The following is an 18,686-nucleotide window of genomic DNA, read 5'->3' as shown; positions in this document are numbered from 1 at the left end:
GCTTTCACGTGATCTTTGATGAAGAAGAACACTAATCCCTTTTTCTGATGTGTATTTAGTTTAGTAGTGTTTCTCATGTTATGAGAACACAACCTTTGCAGTAACGATTCAACAGCCACACACATATATACATGTATATACAATCACTTTTTTGAAGAATTATACTGGTTCGTAATAGCACCCCTTCATAATGTATAGACATAACATATATATGTATATATATAAATCATATAATAAAATTAAGAGAAGGGAAGACGGTTATCAATACACCCAAATTCTAATACATTAATCGCAACTGATGCATCACGGTGTCATCTTTAATATTAGAATCCACAATATTAAATATAAACTTGAACTTTATTATTAAACCACATAGGCCACATAGAATATAAAATATTTCTAAATTCACCCACTTGGCCTTTGTGTCAACTTAATGGTTTAATAACTTTAATGTGCACTTTAATATCAAGTTCTCTTAACCTTTAATGACTTAAATAAAATCAAACTGATCGAATCATGGCGGTCATACGTCATTGTACGACATGCTCCCTTCCATGTATCACAAATCAATTCCAATTTTATATTATTTTTTATATTGAGAATAACCTTAATTCTCAAAATAGTTATGTTATCTATAAACCATAAATGTGTACACATACTTGAATGATAACATCTATATATAAAATTTGGAGATATTTATGAATAAATCCTGAAGTTCATACATATTTACAAGCATGCCACTGACATTAAATAATTAATTTAATAAACAAATTAACTATACTTATATTTGATTTTTTTTATTATAGCAACTAAGTATTTTAAAAGGTACCAAACACAATTGCAAATGTATACAGATTTTATTTCCTTATTTTATAAGGAGGTGAATGAAGAAGTTCACCCCTAGAAGTAAACCCGTGAATCCAAGTATTGTTTTTTACTTGATAAAAATTTTAAAAATTGATTTGATAAAAAAGTGAGTTTTAGTCTCACGTACTATATTTTACTTTCACTGGTTTCATATGATGAGTTTTGCAGATTAAAAATCTTTAAACATGTTGTATGATCCGCCTAAAATGGTGGGTTTGGACTATAGAACCAACACTAAAATTATTAGTTTATTTCATATACTATAGATTTGCAGTCATAGTTTGGAAAATTAACTTATAAATTATTTAGTATTAAAATATTACACATACTTCTTAATATTCCAAAAAATAAAAAAATTGTATACACATAAAAATATACACTAGCATACCACATAGACATATACCTCTGTTTAATTATAGAAAACAAAATTAAGTGTTTTAAAATTTTATATTCTATCTAATAACAAATATAATATAATTAGGTTCTAAATTGTATAAAACGATAAGAAGAAGAAGAAAAAACATTATAAACAAAATTATAAATGAGAATTTATTATAAATACCCTTTTTGAGATACCTATTTTCAAAATACCTCTTTTTGAACATTTTCATTTTTACTCTCTTTTACACAATTACAATGTGTTAAATTAATTCTTAGAATCTTTTTTTTTAGGTTTGGATTCTCAATTTTATGTTTAGGGTGTAGTTTTTAATTAGATAAAAGTTAATAATTGAGAATTTGAAAAATAAATATATTAAAATATATTATTTAAAATACAATAATTTATAATTTAGTCTCGCGGTGTACCGCGAGTGAAAACCTAGTGGTGAATAAAAAAACAGACACTCTACGTTTCCGCACTTCTTCTTTGACATATAGGCAATTAATCTCCATATGTTTAGCACCTTTTGAGTACTTGTCATTCTTTAAAAAGAAGACAGCTGCAGGATTATCACAATAAATTCTCAGTGGCTTCTCTATGTTGTCGACAATCTGAAGCCCTGAGATAAAGTTCCATAGCCACAATGAATAAATTGTGGCCTCAAAGCATGCCACAAATTCGGCCTCCATAGTGGAAGAAGCAATGACAGACTGCTTTCAATTTTCCATGATATTTCTCCTTTAGCTAACAAGAACAAATATCCAAACGTCAATTCCTACTATCAACGCATCTGACATAGTCTGAATCTGAATATCCAATGACCTCGAGTTCATTCGATCTCCTGTATGTAAGCATGAACTCTTTGTTGCCTTGCAAGTAACTGAGAACCTTCTTGCAACCTTCCAGTGATCCATTCCGGGATTACTTTGATATCGACCCAACATACCAATCAACAAAACTGAAATCTGGTCGAGTACATGTCTGAACATAGGTCAAAATCCCAACCACTTATGCATACAGAATTCTTTCCATTTCTTTATGTTCCAATTTATTTCTTGGACATTGCATTTTATTGAACTTTTCCCCTTTCTGAATTAGAATTTTACCACCAAAGCATTCACTCATTCTATATATCTCTAAGACCTTATTGATATATCCTTTCTAAGACAAACTTAGTAATCCTCGTGATCTATCTCGAATTATTTCTATTATGATCACATAAGATGCCTCACCCATATCTTTCATTTCAAAGTTCTTAGATAGATACTTCTCTATGTCATGTAGCATATCCATATCATTCGTAGCAAGCAAAATATCATCAACATATAAGAAAAATTACAAACTTGCTTCTAGTGACCTTTATGTAGATGCATCGGTCAACGATAACCTCTACAAACCCATATAATGTAATGGTATCATTAAACTTTAAATACCATTGTCTTGAAGTTGTTTAAGTCCATATATTGACATTTTCAGCTTACACACCAGATGTTCATTTAATGTAGCCACAAAACCCCAAAACATGTAACCAGCGACTATAAGCTGTAGATTCTCGACGGATGTTCTCCTCCGTGGGCTGAGTTAGAGTTGCACCTTGGCAGTGACAAAGATTGGAATAGGCCTCCTTTGTTTTATTTTTGTTAAATCTCCTAGATGATCACGGCTTAAAACATTGAGTTCTTTGAGCTTTTTTGAGAAACGGAAAATTGCAAAGTAGAGTGGTAAAGCCGCGCAGTGCTATCCCAATACTCCTTAATCATAGGCTTAAACCCGGGGTCATGGATCAAGGCATTTGTGAATTTAAGCGGCTTATGTGGGCGTGGTATGTCTCCTCCGATCCTATCTTAATACGGCAGCGGAGATGGTCAGAGCAGCCACCAGGCTCAAAAACTCCATAAGATTGCTGATATGTGTGAATCGAAACAGCATTGACAAGCACCCTATCAACCTTCTTACATATTAGCCCTTCCTCTCGTTTGTTACACCAAGTAAAGGGAGGTCATGAGCCTACATATCAGTGAAAGAGCAGTAGCTAACAACCTCTTGAAAATCTCGCATACGAGGGGAAAAAGGTAGACCATGGTCGTAGAAAGAATGCTCATCACCTTCTAGTATCTCATTAAAATCTCCATACATCATCTATGGTTTACTGCGAACTATAGACGAATCCTGATAGTTCTTCAGATCATCCCATAAGAACTTCCGCTCCTCTACAATATTCAAATCATAAACAAAAGATACAAAGAACTCCTCCTCCATACCATCAAGCAAAACTGAGCAAGTGATTATTGAGCACTCGTAAAAATGGTGTAACCCGCACATGTGGACTCCATACAACCCAAATACGACCATGTCGATGGGAAGAGTAATTTGACAAGTACTACCAGTCCGGGAAGACAGATTGGATAATGCTAGCAGCTTTACCCTACTTCACTCTTGTCTCAAGCAAGCAACCAAAAAGAAACTTTTCATGTTGAATCCATTTTCGAACAACATAATGTTTAGACATTTTGTTGAAACCACGAACATTCCAGAAGAAGCTCGACATAATTATTGGATGGAGGGTCTCCTACTCTGAGCTGGAATAGAAGGATTGTAACCAAGTTTAGAAGAATCTTTGTAACCAAGTTTAGAAGAATCCTGGGAGACTAAAGCATGTGTTTACCGTAGGAACCACGTTACGCGCAGGGTCTGCCTCGGTGGAGGGAACTTCACCCTCAGAGACATCATCATTTACCGTCTCTTGCATGACTCTCTGCCCAATTGCCTCGTCCTACTGTTCCTATTTCACCTTGTCCTCCTCTGTCCCGCTAAGAACTGAGTATGTATTTGACAAGAGTGAGCCATATCCAAGTTTCAGACCTACTGCTATTTTTCCAGGACTGTTAGTTGGCTTGTTTTTTGTGTTTTAGGAGTGATCCAGCCTTGATAATTTTCTTGGTCCCTTCCTGCACTGGCACTGGTACCATTGCAAAGTTTCCTAACCCTCGGTCTTTCTCCTTATTCGACAAATCAGCACCCGCAGGAACCACCTCAAATGTCTCATTGACCCGTTTAGAGGGGGGAATCTCAGGAAGCTTTGCTTCAACTATGAAAGCGGACTACAAATGGCCCCATTTCTTGCACTTGTGACATTGGGGAGGCAGTCATGGGTAAGAGTACTTTATCACCACATCCAATTCTCCCTCTTCTTCACCAGCCAGATGGTACTCCTCTGGTAGTGGCTTAGTAAGGTCTGCTTCTACTAGTATTTGGGCTTCCTCGAACCTAGTACACACCTCAGTTTTTGGGTGTAACCGTATTTGCTTATCCACTGCACGTGACAAAAACTCCAGCCCTTTATCCGTGAACAAAAAGGGAGGAATATTCTTCAACACCATCCATAAAGGAACAGACTTCATAGCAGGTTGCGCCTCCTCTGCAAAGGGGTTCCATTTTGACATAAGCATAGGTATCCCCACTAGATTCCACATACCTTTATTAAGTATTCGATGTCGCATACCCTCATTGCGAATCCGAAATTTAACAGTCGTGTCGTTAACAGAGAACACATCAATGAGTGAAGATTTGTCCCCCAACCGTCGTATCTTATTCACCATCATATGGATTTTTCCGACTTGTGGAGCTGAAGCGTTGAGGAATTTCCCAATTAGAAAATCTTCCCAAAGCGGCTTAGCATCCACAAATACATCCTTAGGTACCACCACTCGATGTTTGCCATCAATTTCCGAAACCAGAAAGTCTTGCTTAGTGAACTTATTTGTCTGAACCGCCTTCACCCATAACCTCTGATCAATTGTATCCGTTGTCTTCGGTGTTGAAGCAAAAATAGTAGAGACCTCATCCGCAGAAATAGATCCCTCGAACATTGGAGAGTGCACTATCATAGTTGAACTTGTCAGAGAATCATCAGAAACACTTTCCCGTTTATCCCCGATGCAAACAGCGGTAAAAGCGACAGATCCACCGACGGCATCAAACTTGTGAGCCAAACAAAAAAAACCCTAAATCGCCTTTGGAGTCGCACGCCACAGTAATGATATTTAGGATAGGAATCTTAGAGTTTTTATAATTTACCTCTACGATTGAATCTTAGAGTTCCATTGGAGCAGCTTTAATTATCCAATGTCACGTTCTCTTGACTCTATGTGGTAAAATTAAAAGGCTAATATCTCAACAAGAAGTTGTCTACATAATTCAAAAACAACCACTTGTTTGAATTTTTATTTCTTTTTTTCCTTAAACTCTAGTCAATACTCCTATTGACATATTTTATATAACAAATTGTATTATCCAGACACAATATTAAATTTTGCGAAGCTTTTATTCATTTTTGTTTTCTTTGCTGTACACCCAGAGTTCGGTGGAAGTTGCAACGCAGTTGCAAAGTACAATATTAACTTCGCTATTGCTGCAAAATCAAAATATTCCCACGTTCGTCTCATTATTATCAGTATGGGTTTTGTGTATATTTAAAGTGACATGTAAGGTTCATGAATAGATTAAAGATGAGAGTTAACAAAAAAAATACATAATAATTATTGGGTTTATCAGTTACGTTTAATCTCGTCACATTATAAATTAAGAAACAAATTATATTATCAAAACAAAAAATCTTGGAGACAACCGCGAAGAGTATGAATGTATACAGTTAATTCATATATAGAGTGATTCGTTTTATTTTTCATTTCAAGAACAACAATAGTTTCATTGTCCCGGGAAACTTTTTATTATATTCATATCAAACACAAATCAATGAGTCCTTCACCGTTAGGTATATAAATAGTATTTTGTTAGCTTGTGTGGGGAAAATATCATAGATGTAAAGGGACTTGAGTAATATATAAAGGGTTAAGACTCATTGATTTGTGTTTGATATAACTTTTACTCAAATGTCTCTTAATTCGCTCTGAGTCCAAATTGCATCGGACATTTTTGACAAATACAAAAGTTTTCGTATAGATTAATCTGAATTTGGATGATAACATAATTCATTATAATTACTTGATCCTACGTACACGCTCAGGCATGTAGCTTTGTAGGTATAGCCGTATAGGCCATTAATACTAAACGTGCCAACTATTTCAGACTCTAACCTTTTCATATATAAAAAAGGATTAAAATTAGTGGATATATATATACACACTATAATCTTTATTGTTTATTTCCAATTTTTATTTATTTATAAAAGTTCTCAATCAAACTAACAGTGGTTCTGTGCTATTCTCAATGAAGGACTCCATTTGTGAAACAAACAACAAAACAAAAACTCTTATATAAACCTTTCCTTCTTTATCTTTTATTCTGATACGCACCTCTCTTCTTCAAAATAATATTCGTCTTTGGTTCTTCACAAAAAAGAGTCCTGTTTTCTTGTTAATATTTTGTCTCGAGATACCTATTTTAAAACTGACAAAAAATCAGTAATGTCGTTTCTTGTTTCTCTTTGCCAAGTTATAGCATTATTGTTCTTGTTCTTCACCGAGATACTGTGTCTTGCCGGTAGTAAGAACATTCCGGCGAATTTTGTCTTCGGAGATTCGTTGGTAGACGCCGGAAACAACAACTACTTAGCCACATTGTCTAAAGCTAATTATGATCCTAATGGGATCGATTTTGGATCGCCTACTGGGAGATTCACCAATGGAAGAACAATCGTTGATATCGTATGTAAGTAATTTGTTATTATTGAGTAATTTTCTTATGTAAAATTTTCAATAATAACTATATACACAAGTTTCCATACAATGCAATGGTCAAGCGCCAAGCCGTAATAATAAAGATTGTATTTATTGTGAAAACATTATTCAAACTGAGTTGACTTCCAACATGTAACAATGTTCTTGCATTTTTGGACCGGTTAGTTTAAAACCAAAATTTTGTTAGTGTCTTATACGGCTAACTAGATAACCGAAATTTTTTGGTAAAGCGCAGATCAAGCATTGGGGTCTGATGAGTTAACTCCACCGTACTTAGCTCCAACAACAAGAGGATCCCTCATTCTCAACGGTGTCAATTATGCTTCCGGCGGAAGTGGAATCCTCAATTCCACCGGGAAGTTATTTGTAAGCATATTTTCTTATTTTTCACATATTTTGTTATTCATTGTTATAATAATTTGATCATAGGGGGAACGTGTAAATGTGGATGCACAACTAGACAATTTTGCAACCACGAGACAAGACATAATTTCTTGGATTGGTGAATTCGATGCGGCTAAATTAGTCCGGTCTGCAATTTTCTCGGTTACGACCGGTTCTAATGATCTAATCAACAATTATTTCACTCCCGTCATATCAAGCGTTCAACGTAAAGTCGTATCTCCAGAAGTCTTCGTTGATACAATGATCTCAAGATTCCGATTACAACTCACCGTAACTAATTTCTTCTCTAATTTCAACTAAACCGGATTTAAACCAAACCGGTTTGATAAACTAATTTTTTTTACTACTGTATATGGTTTTGCCAGAGATTGTACCAGTTGGGTGCGAGGAAAATTGTGGTGATTAATATTGGTCCAGTTGGTTGCATACCGTTCTCGAGAGAGTCATCTGATCCAACGGCTGGAATTGAATGTTCAGTTGAACCTAATGAAATGGCACAAATGTATAATCTCAAGCTTAAAACCCTCGTTGAGGATTTAAACAAGAATCTACAAGGCTCAAGATTCGTCTATGCTGATGTTTTTCGCATTGTTTATGATATTCTCCAAAATTATTCATCTTACGGTGCGTGACTTCAACCATTTTATATAGTTTAATAATGTTATGATACTTATTTTCAGATTTTTAACGTGTATGAATTTTGTAATTCAATATTGTAGGTTTTGAGAGTGAGAAGATTCCGTGTTGTTTGTTACTTGGGAAAGTAGGTGGGCTGATTCCATGTGGCCCGACTTCAAAAGTGTGTATGGACCGTTCCAAATACGTTTTTTGGGATCCTTACCATCCTTCGGAAGCTGCTAACATCATCATTGCCCGCCGTCTCCTCTCTGGCGACACCTCCGATATTTTTCCTATCAATATCAGGCAACTCGCTAACCTCAAGATAAACGCATGAACCGTGGAAAAAAAAAACTCATCTATATAGGGTTACGTTGGTTTGGCTATTGGCGTTTGCATTTTGATAAAGTTATTTTCAGTTCTATGACACCTTGATATGCTCCTTATTGTGTTTTTTTTTTGTGTGTGTAAGGCTTGGTAGCTAGCTTTAATTAGAATGTAGAGACATTAGTTTTCTTAGTATTTTAACTCCATTTGTTCTTAAAAAGTTTGATTATTAGTTATTTATCATGTTCAACAAAGATTTTCTTTATGTTTTATTGGTGGCTATTAATAAATTGTAAACTTAAGACGTATTATAAATAACTAAATTTTTATTGGTTCATCGCTATTGTATATTGTTTAGTGTAAAAGAAAAATGTAGATATAAGTAATTATTAGTTTTAATATATAAGAAAACTCTAGACAATCATTCTTAAAGCAACAAAAGGAATGACAGACATGCATCTGCTCCACTAAGGAGAGAAATGAAATATAAGGAATATGGAATAAGGGAGTGGTGTTGATAAGGAATAAGGGAGAGAGAGAGAGATAGTTTTTAAAGCTCATGAAAATTTGAGAACCAGAGTGTGAGAAAATGATTCCTGAGAGTGGTTTGGGAGAATAGTCTTTTTATCAAGGGCAGTGAGCTTTCGTTTGAGAAGTAAGTGAATTTCTCTCTTAATCTGATTTTCGGTACGCGTGGAAGACGTATGAATCCTTGCATTCCATTAAATGGTGTATAATGAGAGCATGAAACACTATCTTAATGAAATATATTTAGTTGTCTTGTCTTGTTTTAGAAAGCATTTTCAAATGTAAATTATACTGTTTCGTGGTTAACTAAATTTGCATGCTCCAAACTTCAAAGGATGATGCGTCTCATGCAGTAGTGATATGTCATTTTTATTTCGTCACTTTTGAATGTAATTACAAGTAATTAATTTACTATAAAATAATATATAACGACGTAAGAATATGTTGAATATTTCATTACTTTTTAACAAACAGAAATATCATTTATCATAGTATATTCTAGAACAACCAAATTTTATGGCTAGAAGCTTTGTAACTTTTCTTGATGTCATCTATATCTCTGAAATTTATAAGGGAATTGAAAAAAGGTTCTAGGAAGAGACCTACTTACGTACAAGGGAGAAGGTTTGCGTTTCCTACACTACAAGATTTGATGAGATTCCAAAACAAATACTATACAATATTTAAGGAATCGACCAGTAATATAAAATGTAAGGAATTTATGTGTAGTTCTAAACTTTATACTAGAATGAAGACGGTAAACGTATAGCGTCACATGTTATAATGATGTCACAGTTAATATAGCGATTCTGTGGTGTAGTGGTTATCACGTTTGCCTTACACGCAAAAGGTCTCCAGTTCGATCCTGGGCAGAATCATTTATTTTAATATTTTGTTCTACTTTTTTAGTTCACCCATGCAAAATTATATGTGATTCGACTTTAAGGACAAAAAAAAAAACGCATGTGTTTTTGTTTGTGTAATTTGCGTATAATATAAGTAAGAGAGCACTACAGATCTTAGATGATATAGATTCACCATATGTCAGACATATTATTTGTAGCAAACAATTGCCACAATTAGTGACGAAAATCTAGTAGCAAAATTGTAGTCATTGTAAGAAGTAGTGACAACATTAGATACCAATACCCGGTGAGTATCATCAAAAAATCAAAATTGATAATTCCCTTAAATCTTTTGAAGGTTTACTCAAAATGAAGTTTTTATGAATCTTAAGAGTTTTCATACTCAAATCTATTTTCCTTTTAACTACTACTGTATTTATATAATGCAAAGATCAAACTCTATGATTTGTCTTATCATGGTCATTCACTCATTCCTGAGTAGTCTTTTTAGAATTCTTGACTACTTGGATATGATAGATTTAGGATTATTATGAGTTGATTATTGGAGTTAAAGGTTAGAATATCTTATATCCTTGTCTAGAATGTATTCAGCTAGATTAACTTTGATCATATTGATTTAAATTTTAGGAAATTTCATACTAGCTAGGAATGTGTTAAATGAAATTCGTGAATCAAATTACTAAAAGTTTTACGAATTTAGCCAATGGAAATTGGTGACCAAAAAAAAAAACAAAAAAATCAAATGGCAATCGGTGATTATGGTTGCTTAGTGGCTATTTATGCTAGTTATTCATGCTTATTGATCATTTGATCGCGAATAAAAGTTATTGATGATTAGATGATTAACGAAGAGATTAGTATCATAGAAGTGAATTAGTGTACATTTGTGATCTAGGGCCTAAGAATTAGCTTTGTTAAATTGTATGAATTCCACTAGTCAGCAAGTAATCATCCTAGACTCTTAGTCAATTACTATATTTCAAAAGTTCCTCTTTCTTTCTTTGATTTAAACATGTTTGCTTTATTTCCCTGCTTTATTTGCAGACCATTTTTTCACAACGTTTTATCTTTGATATTTTTCATCTATATACTAGTGTGGTATCTGGTCTGTTCATTAGAGTGAAGAAATGAACAACAAATAGTTATTATATTTTCAATATCATTTATATCATCATAATAAAATTCTCAAACAAATATATAATCTCTTCCTTTTTATCTGGCTTGGGACACAAGTAAGTAACCTATAAAGCTATATTTAAAATCCACGACCATGGCCTCCTCCAGCACCACCACCAAACCCTCCGCCATGGCCTCCTCCTCCACCTGCACCGCCACCAAAACCTCCACCAGCTCCACCACCATGGCCGCCTCCCCCTCCTGCACCACCACCAAAGCCCCCTCCAGCTCCACCACCGTGCCCTCCTCCAGCTCCACCACCAACACCTCCACAGTGACCTCCGCCTGCACCACCACCAAAGCCCCCTCCAGCTCCACCACCGTGCCCTCCTCCAGCTCCACCACCAACACCTCCACAGTGACCTCCGCCTGCACCACCACCAAAGCCCCCTCCAGCTCCACCACCGTGCCCTCCTCCAGCTCCACCACCAACACCTCCACAGTGACCTCCGCCTGCACCACCACCAAAGCCCCCTCCAGCTCCACCACCGTGCCCTCCTCCAGCTCCACCACCAACACCTCCACAGTGACCTCCGCCTGCACCACCACCAAAGCCCCCTCCAGCTCCACCACCGTGCCCTCCTCCAGCTCCACCACCAACACCTCCACAGTGACCTCCGCCTGCACCACCACCAAAGCCCCCTCCAGCTCCACCACCGTGCCCTCCTCCAGCTCCACCACCAACACCTCCACAGTGACCTCCGCCTGCACCACCACCAAAGCCCCCTCCAGCTCCACCACCGTGCCCTCCTCCAGCTCCACCACCAACACCTCCACAGTGACCTCCGCCTGCACCACCACCAAAGCCTCCTCCAGCACCGCCACCGTGACCTCCGCCTGCACTGCCACCGTGATCTCCGCCTGCACCACCACCAAAGCCTCCTCCAGCACCGTGACCTCCACCAGCCCCACCACCAAATCCTCCTCCTACACCGCCACCGTGACCTCCTCCAGCACCACCGCCAAATCCTCCTCCTCCACCGCAACCGTGGCCGCCTCCAGCACCACCGCCAAATCCTCCTCCAACACCACCACCGTGTCCTCCTCCAGCACCACCGCCAAATCCTCCTCCTGCACCACCGCCATGACCACCACCGCCGCCTAATCCTCCTCCAGCACCACTTCCGTGGCCACCTCCGACACCACCGCCAAATCCTCCTCCAGCACCGCTGTTGGATATAGGCTACGCCCAATATGCCACTCGGCCCAACGAGATTCATTAGTTGTATTCTCGGACCGACAAGATTGGAAGCAAGTCACTAATTCCCGCAAAAGGGCAATCTCGGGAATTCACGAAGGAAACCCTAGACCCCCCTAGGTCAACAGTCTCCTATAAAAGGAGAAAGCATTTATTGGGATGATCATCCAGACCCGCGGACAATACCCACAGAGCAATACTTTGCATCGAAAACTGCTATTATCTTTCGTATAATTCGTTCTTGTTTTCAGTTCGTCATTTTTAAGCTTACTAGTTCGTCTGTGGACTAACAAGCTCTAATTCGACTTGTTTCAGCGACGATCTCACGTTTCCCCCGATTAATAAAGAACTTGCTCGCTCTTTCCCACTAAATCTTATTTGTTTAAACTGTATAATCTCCGGTACAAACAATTGGCGCCCACCGTGGGGCAAGAGTAAAGCGTTTCTTTTGACGAATCAAAACCGACGATCCTCACTTCTTCGAAATCTCAAAAGTCATGACGAACCCTGGCGAAAACTTCGACGAAGCAACGGAGCAGCCAACGGGGCAGCGATGGGGGCGAACAAGAACGCGAACTGTCCCCCTGCCGAGCTCCCTGCCGAGCTCCCTGCCGAACTCCTTGCCAAGCCCAACTGAAGGCTCCCTGCCGAGCCCAGACGAGGGCCCACTGCCGAGCACAGTCTCTCCGCCGGCGCCTGACGCATCCTCCGAGCCTCCCATAGCTGCACATGCCGAAGCCGGACCTGTCGCAGACCAGCTGGTTACCAACGCTGCTGCTCTCCTAACCGCCGCTCTCACCAACGCTACCGCTCTCCCCAGCGCCACTCTCCCCTTACCTGTACAAAGAAACAGACTCGACGATATGATGCAGGTCATTCTCAGTCGCCTTGATGGCCAGGAAACACGAAAGAACGAACGGCTCGAGGCCATCGCAGCCGCACAAGAGGCCTCGCAGAACCAAATCAGCAGGCTCCAACGAAGGAGGGGCGAGCGCCGAAACGACAGCAGTCCTGCCGGCGAGAACGAGAATCCTCCCCCAGCGCAACCTTCTGTGGAGAACGATACAACGGCCACAAACGCCGCCCGAAGTCCATTATCGTAGGATCCGTTGATCGACGCAGTAGAGAGGAGCCAAATGAGGAGCTGCGAGACGGCCAAGATCAAAGGAGTGGTAGCCCGCCGACTCCGACACTGCCGATCCAACACCCTGAGGCCGATCTCAAGGATGAAACCATACGACGCCTAGAGGCAATGGTCCACGAACTCTCTTCCAGAGTCCATCGAGCCACGAGCTCTGCTCCCAACCTCGATCGAGTGCTCGAAGAAGTCCAGCGCTCACCGTTTACGGCATGAATCTCCCGCATTCAAGTCCGTTACGTAAACAAGTTTAAGTTCACCCCGTACAACGGATTAGACGATCCGAAACCATTTTTGATGTCAATGAGTTTTGCAATCAGCCGAGCTTATTTCAGTGACGAAGAGTACGAAGCTGGCTGCTGCCAGCTATTCGTTGAGAATTTAGCCCATGAGGCTCTAGGGTGGTTCTCCCGTCTCCTGCCGAACTCGATATGGAGCTATCACGAGCTTACCACCGCCTTTCTCCAACATCACTCTACATTCATGATTCGAGGTGCGTCGAACGCCGATCTCTGGAATATGTTCCAGCGAAACGACGAATCTCTCCGAGACTTCATGGAGAGGTTTAAAAGAATCGTCTCGAAGCTCTCGATTGTCGACGATACATCAATATCAGCTCTCCGAAATGCTCTCGCTCACGGCTCCCAATTTAGGGAAGACATAATAATACACGAGCCCCTGACTCTGGATGACGCACTACACCGTGCTAACAGATACATAGAGTTAGACGAAGAGAAGGCATCAAGGACAAACCGTCCAGAACCCCCGGCCCCCAAATCGTCCAAAGGAAAAGAGAAGGCACAAGACGAGCATCACGAGCCTCGTCAACACTTTGACAAAGAATACGCCGATAAGTTGGACAAAGGAAAGAAAGTCCAAACGTTTGCAGTTAGTAATCAAGATCCCAAGGCATCTTCATCAAGGCCCTGGAATAACAAGTGGGTCCGAGACCCATCAGGAAAGGGTGGCAACAAATATTGCGAATACCACAAGCGAGCAGGACACTCAACAGAAGAGTGCCGCACCCTCCAACAAATATTGCTCGACAAATTTAAAGAAGGCCAAATTGACGTCGATCTCGAGCGACGACAAATAGCCGTTCACAGGGATAACCATTTCTTCAATCCTGAGAACGAAAACCCAAGCAAGCAATATGACACCGCCCCCGCGCCACAACCGAGACCCGAAACTCTACCTCCGCCCCCACCAACCCATAAAAGGAATCACGAGCGAACTGAGGATGCCAACGCTCCGGCTCCACGCCGAAGAATAAACATGATCATGGGTGGTCTGGCGACTTGCCGCGACTCGGTCCGTTCTATCAAAGCTTATCGACGGGGACTAGAGGCCAAGCGAGGATGGTTAGCTCAAAGCACGCCACCTACTACGAACTCCGATCCAATCGTGTTCACAGAAGCCGACGCATCAGGTCTAACTGGACCTCATAACGACCCACTGGTGGTCGAGATGGCGATCGGCGAAAGCATGGTTACCAAAATCTTGATCAACACAGGTAGCTCGGTAAACGTCATTTTCAAAGACGTGCTCATTCAAATGGAAATCGACTTGCGGGCCACCAAGCACGATGTTCAACCTCTCACCGGATTCGACAGCGACAGGGTGATGACGGAAGGTACGATCATGCTGCCAGTCTATGTGGGCGGGACGATGCATTGCATCAACTTTGCTATCGTCGACAAGCCGATCGTATACAACGTCATCCTCGACACTCCTTGACTGCATAAGATGAAGGCCGTGGCATCAACTTACCACCAGTGCGTAAAGTTCCCAACTCCTAGAGGAATATTTACACTACAAGGGGACCCACTGGTAGCACGAACCTGCTTCATCATTGAGTGTCAACAACGCCACCGTTTCAGACTCAGCCGAGCGCCCAGACAGTCGTCAACCCGGACATTCACCGTTTCGGACTCAGCCGAGCGCCCAGACAGTCGTGTTCGCCCTAACTCTGAATCAATCGTCCAAGTAAACATTGACTCTTCCGACGCAACTCGATGCGTGGGAATCGGGGCCGACCTACCACAACCAATCAAGGACAAGCTCGTAAAGTTCTTGTGCCAGAACGCAACGACCTTTACATGGAGCATGAACAGTATGACCGGCATCGACCCAAACATAACCTACCACGAGCTCAATGTGGACTCGACGTTCAAACCGATCAAACAAAGGCGTCGAAAGCTCGGGCTAGAGCATACCGCCGCCGTTAACGAGGAGGTCAAGAAATTAGTCGAGGCTGGATCCATCCGTGAGGTTAAGTATCCCGACTGGCTGAGCAATCCTGTAGTGGTGAAGAAAAAGAACGGCAAGTGGCGGGTGTGTGTCGATTTTACCGATCTCAACAAGGCGTGTCCAAAAGATAGCTTCCCCCTGCCGCGCATCGACCAACTAGTCGAGGCGACCGCGGGGAACGAGCTTTTGTCGTTCATGGATGCGTACTCAGGATACAACCAAATTATGATGCACAAGAACGATCAGGAGAAAACGGCCTTCATCACCGATCAGGGAATTTACTGTTACAAGGTTATGCCATTTGGCCTCAAGAACGCTGGTGCAACCTATCAGCGCCTCGTTAACCGCATGTTTGCCGAGCAGCTCGGACGAACCATGGAAGTTTACATCGATGATATGCTGAGCAAGTCAACCCAGGCCGTTGATCACGTCTTGCATCTCGCTCAGTGTTTTGAAGTGCTAAACCGATACAATATGAAGCTGAACCCAGCCAAGTGTTCGTTCGGCGTGACTTCTGGAGAATTCTTAGGATACCTCGTCACGAAGAGAGGTATCGAAGCTAACCCGAAACAAATTTCGGCGCTCACCAACCTCCCATCTCCACGCAACACCCGAGAAGTTCAGCGCCTCACTGGGCGGATCGCTGCTCTGAACAGATTTATTTCGCGTTCTACCGATAAGTGTCTACCTTTCTACCAGTTGCTTCGTAGCAACAAAAAGTTCGAATGGGATGATAAGTGCGAGTCTGCTTTCCAAGAACTCAAGCACTACCTAGCTACTCCCCCTGTCCTAGCAAAGCCCGATCAGGGCGAAACTCTATATTTGTACATCGCTGTCTCCGGTTCGGAGGTCAGTGGCGTACTAATCAAGGAGGACAGAGGAGAACAACGNATACAACCAAATTATGATGCACAAGAACGATCAGGAGAAAACGGCCTTCATCACCGATCAGGGAATTTACTGTTACAAGGTTATGCCATTTGGCCTCAAGAACGCTGGTGCAACCTATCAGCGCCTCGTTAACCGCATGTTTGCCGAGCAGCTCGGACGAACCATGGAAGTTTACATCGATGATATGCTGGTCAAGTCAACCCAGGCCGTTGATCACGTCTTGCATCTCGCTCAGTGTTTTGAAGTGCTAAACCGATACAATATGAAGCTGAACCCAGCCAAGTGTTCGTTCGGCGTGACTTCTGGAGAATTCTTAGGATACCTCGTCACGAAGAGAGGTATCGAAGCTAACCCGAAACAAATTTCGGCGCTTACCAACCTCCCATCTCCACGCAACACCCGAGAAGTTCAGCGCCTCACTGGGCGGATCGCTGCACTGAACAGATTTATTTCACGCTCTACCGATAAGTGTCTACCTTTCTACCAGTTGCTTCGTAGCAACAAGAAGTTCGAATGGGACGATAAGTGCGAGTCTGCTTTCCAAGAACTCAAGCACTACCTAGCTACTCCCCCTGTCCTAGCAAAGCCCGATCAGGGCGAAACTCTATATTTGTACATCGCTGTCTCCGGTTCGGAGGTCAGTGGCGTACTAATCAAGGAGGACAGAGGAGAACAACGCCCAATCTTCTATGTGAGTAAAAGCTTAGACGGAGCCGAGCTCCGATATCCCACATTGGAAAAACTCGCTTAAGCTGTAGTTATTTCGGCCAGGAAGCTTCGGCCGTATTTTCAATCCCACATTGTTGAAGTCTTAACCAACCAACCCCTGCAAACCATTCTCCACAGCCCCAGTCAATCGGGCCGCCTGGCGAAGTGGGCAGTGGAACTCAGCGAGTACGACATCGAATATAAAAACCGCACTTGTGCAAAATCTCAGGTGCTCGCTGATTTCTTGATCGAACTCCCCCCGAGCTAGAGTTTGGCTGTCCGCGAGAAGAGAAGTGGACACTGCACATTGACGGCGCATCCTCTCGACACGGCTCCGGGATCGGCATTCACCTCGTTTCACCAACGGGTGAAGTACTCGAGCAATCGTTCCGGCTCGCCTTTCCCGCCTCGAACAATGAGGCCGAGTACGAAGCCCTAATCGCCGGAATGCGATTAGCATTACTCACTTCTCGATGGCAACGTCTTCCGTTGGACAGCATCTGGTACACTTTTGACTTGCGTCGGCCCCGAAGAAATCAACGATGTAATGAGAGAGGTTCATGAAGGTTCCGGCGGTAATCACTCCGGAGGTCGCGCGCTCGCACAACGCATACGCAATAATGGTCGTCGCTAGATGCGAGAAATGCCAACGCCACGCTCCGATCATCCACGCGCCAACCGAACTGTTGAGAACCACCTCTCCACCATATCCTTTTATGCGATGGGCAATGGATATCGTTGGACCTATCTCTGCGTCCCGTCAAAAGAAATACATTCTCATTATGACGGATTATTTCACCAAATGGGTTGAAGCCGAAGCCTACGCAAAAATCGGAACAAACGAAGTCCAAAAATTTGTGTGGAAAAACATCATTTGCAGGCACGGAATTCCGTATGAGATCGTCACCGACAACGGCACGCAATTCACTTCGCTCCAATTCGAAGGTTTTTGCGCGAAGTGGAGAATCCGTTTGAGCAAGTCGACCCCCCGCTATCCACAGGGCAACGGACAAGCCGAAGCGACCAATAAGACCATCATTGACGGACTAAAGAAACGACTCGAAGATAAGAAAGGTCTCTGGGTCGACGAGCTCGATGGCGTTCTATGGTCACACCAAACTTCCCCGCGCCGATCAATAGGAAGGACACCGTTCTCCCTTGCGCATGGAATGGAAGCCCTCGCACCAGAGGAAATCGGCGTACCTACCTTACGACGCTCAATGCTCGTTCACGATCCTACTCTCAACGCGACAAGGCACTTCTTCGAATTCAGAACTATCAACAGCAAGCCGCTAAATATTACAACAAGAAGGTGAAGCCACGCAACTTCGACAAAAGCGACCTCGTCCTCCGAAAAGTCTTCGAGAACACAGCCGAGCTCAACGCAGGAAAAATGGGCGCTCATTGGGAAGGCCCTTACCTGATTTCCAAGGTCGTCACTCCCGGCGTCTACTAGCTGCTCGCCATGGACGGCACACCAATTCCTCGCTCATGGAATTTCGGCAACCTTAAACGTTATTACCATTAGAACTTGCCTACCAAAAAAAAAAAAAAAAAAAAAAAAAAAAAAAAAAAAGAACGCTCGTACTACCGAGCTCTCCCTTTGTAATATGAACTACGAATGGCTTGATCC

At 41.8% G+C, this 18,686-nt stretch overlaps 3 protein-coding genes and 1 non-coding gene across 4 annotated transcripts; 3 read left to right on the top strand and 1 right to left on the bottom strand.

Annotated features, from left to right (window-relative positions):
• On the top strand, nt 6,601–8,568 carry LOC104718753 (GDSL esterase/lipase At4g16230). Its single transcript, XM_010436560.2, has 5 exons — nt 6,601–6,919; nt 7,184–7,314; nt 7,378–7,623; nt 7,719–7,977; nt 8,073–8,568. The coding sequence occupies exons 1-5, from the start codon at nt 6,676–6,678 to the stop codon at nt 8,306–8,308; spliced, it is 1,116 nt and encodes a 371-aa protein (XP_010434862.1). The 5' UTR covers nt 6,601–6,675; the 3' UTR covers nt 8,309–8,568.
• On the top strand, nt 9,632–9,704 carry TRNAV-UAC. The gene has a single exon. It is a non-coding gene; the product is annotated as a tRNA-Val (tRNA).
• LOC104720311 (glycine-rich cell wall structural protein-like) lies at nt 10,948–12,273 on the bottom strand. Its single transcript, XM_019230719.1, has 3 exons — nt 12,253–12,273; nt 12,106–12,198; nt 10,948–12,051 (listed from the first exon to the last, which is right to left on the bottom strand). The coding sequence occupies exons 1-3, from the start codon at nt 12,271–12,273 to the stop codon at nt 10,948–10,950; spliced, it is 1,218 nt and encodes a 405-aa protein (XP_019086264.1).
• On the top strand, nt 13,508–14,941 carry LOC104720310. Its single transcript, XM_010438233.1, has one exon. The coding sequence runs from the start codon at nt 13,508–13,510 to the stop codon at nt 14,939–14,941; it is 1,434 nt and encodes a 477-aa protein (XP_010436535.1).

The sequence above is a fragment of the Camelina sativa genome, chromosome 10 (assembly GCF_000633955.1).
Source record: "Camelina sativa cultivar DH55 chromosome 10, Cs, whole genome shotgun sequence".
Classification (NCBI taxonomy): Eukaryota; Viridiplantae; Streptophyta; class Magnoliopsida; order Brassicales; family Brassicaceae; genus Camelina; species Camelina sativa.
The sequence above is the reverse complement of the archived record's forward strand: the minus strand, read 5'-3'. Positions and strand labels throughout refer to the sequence as shown.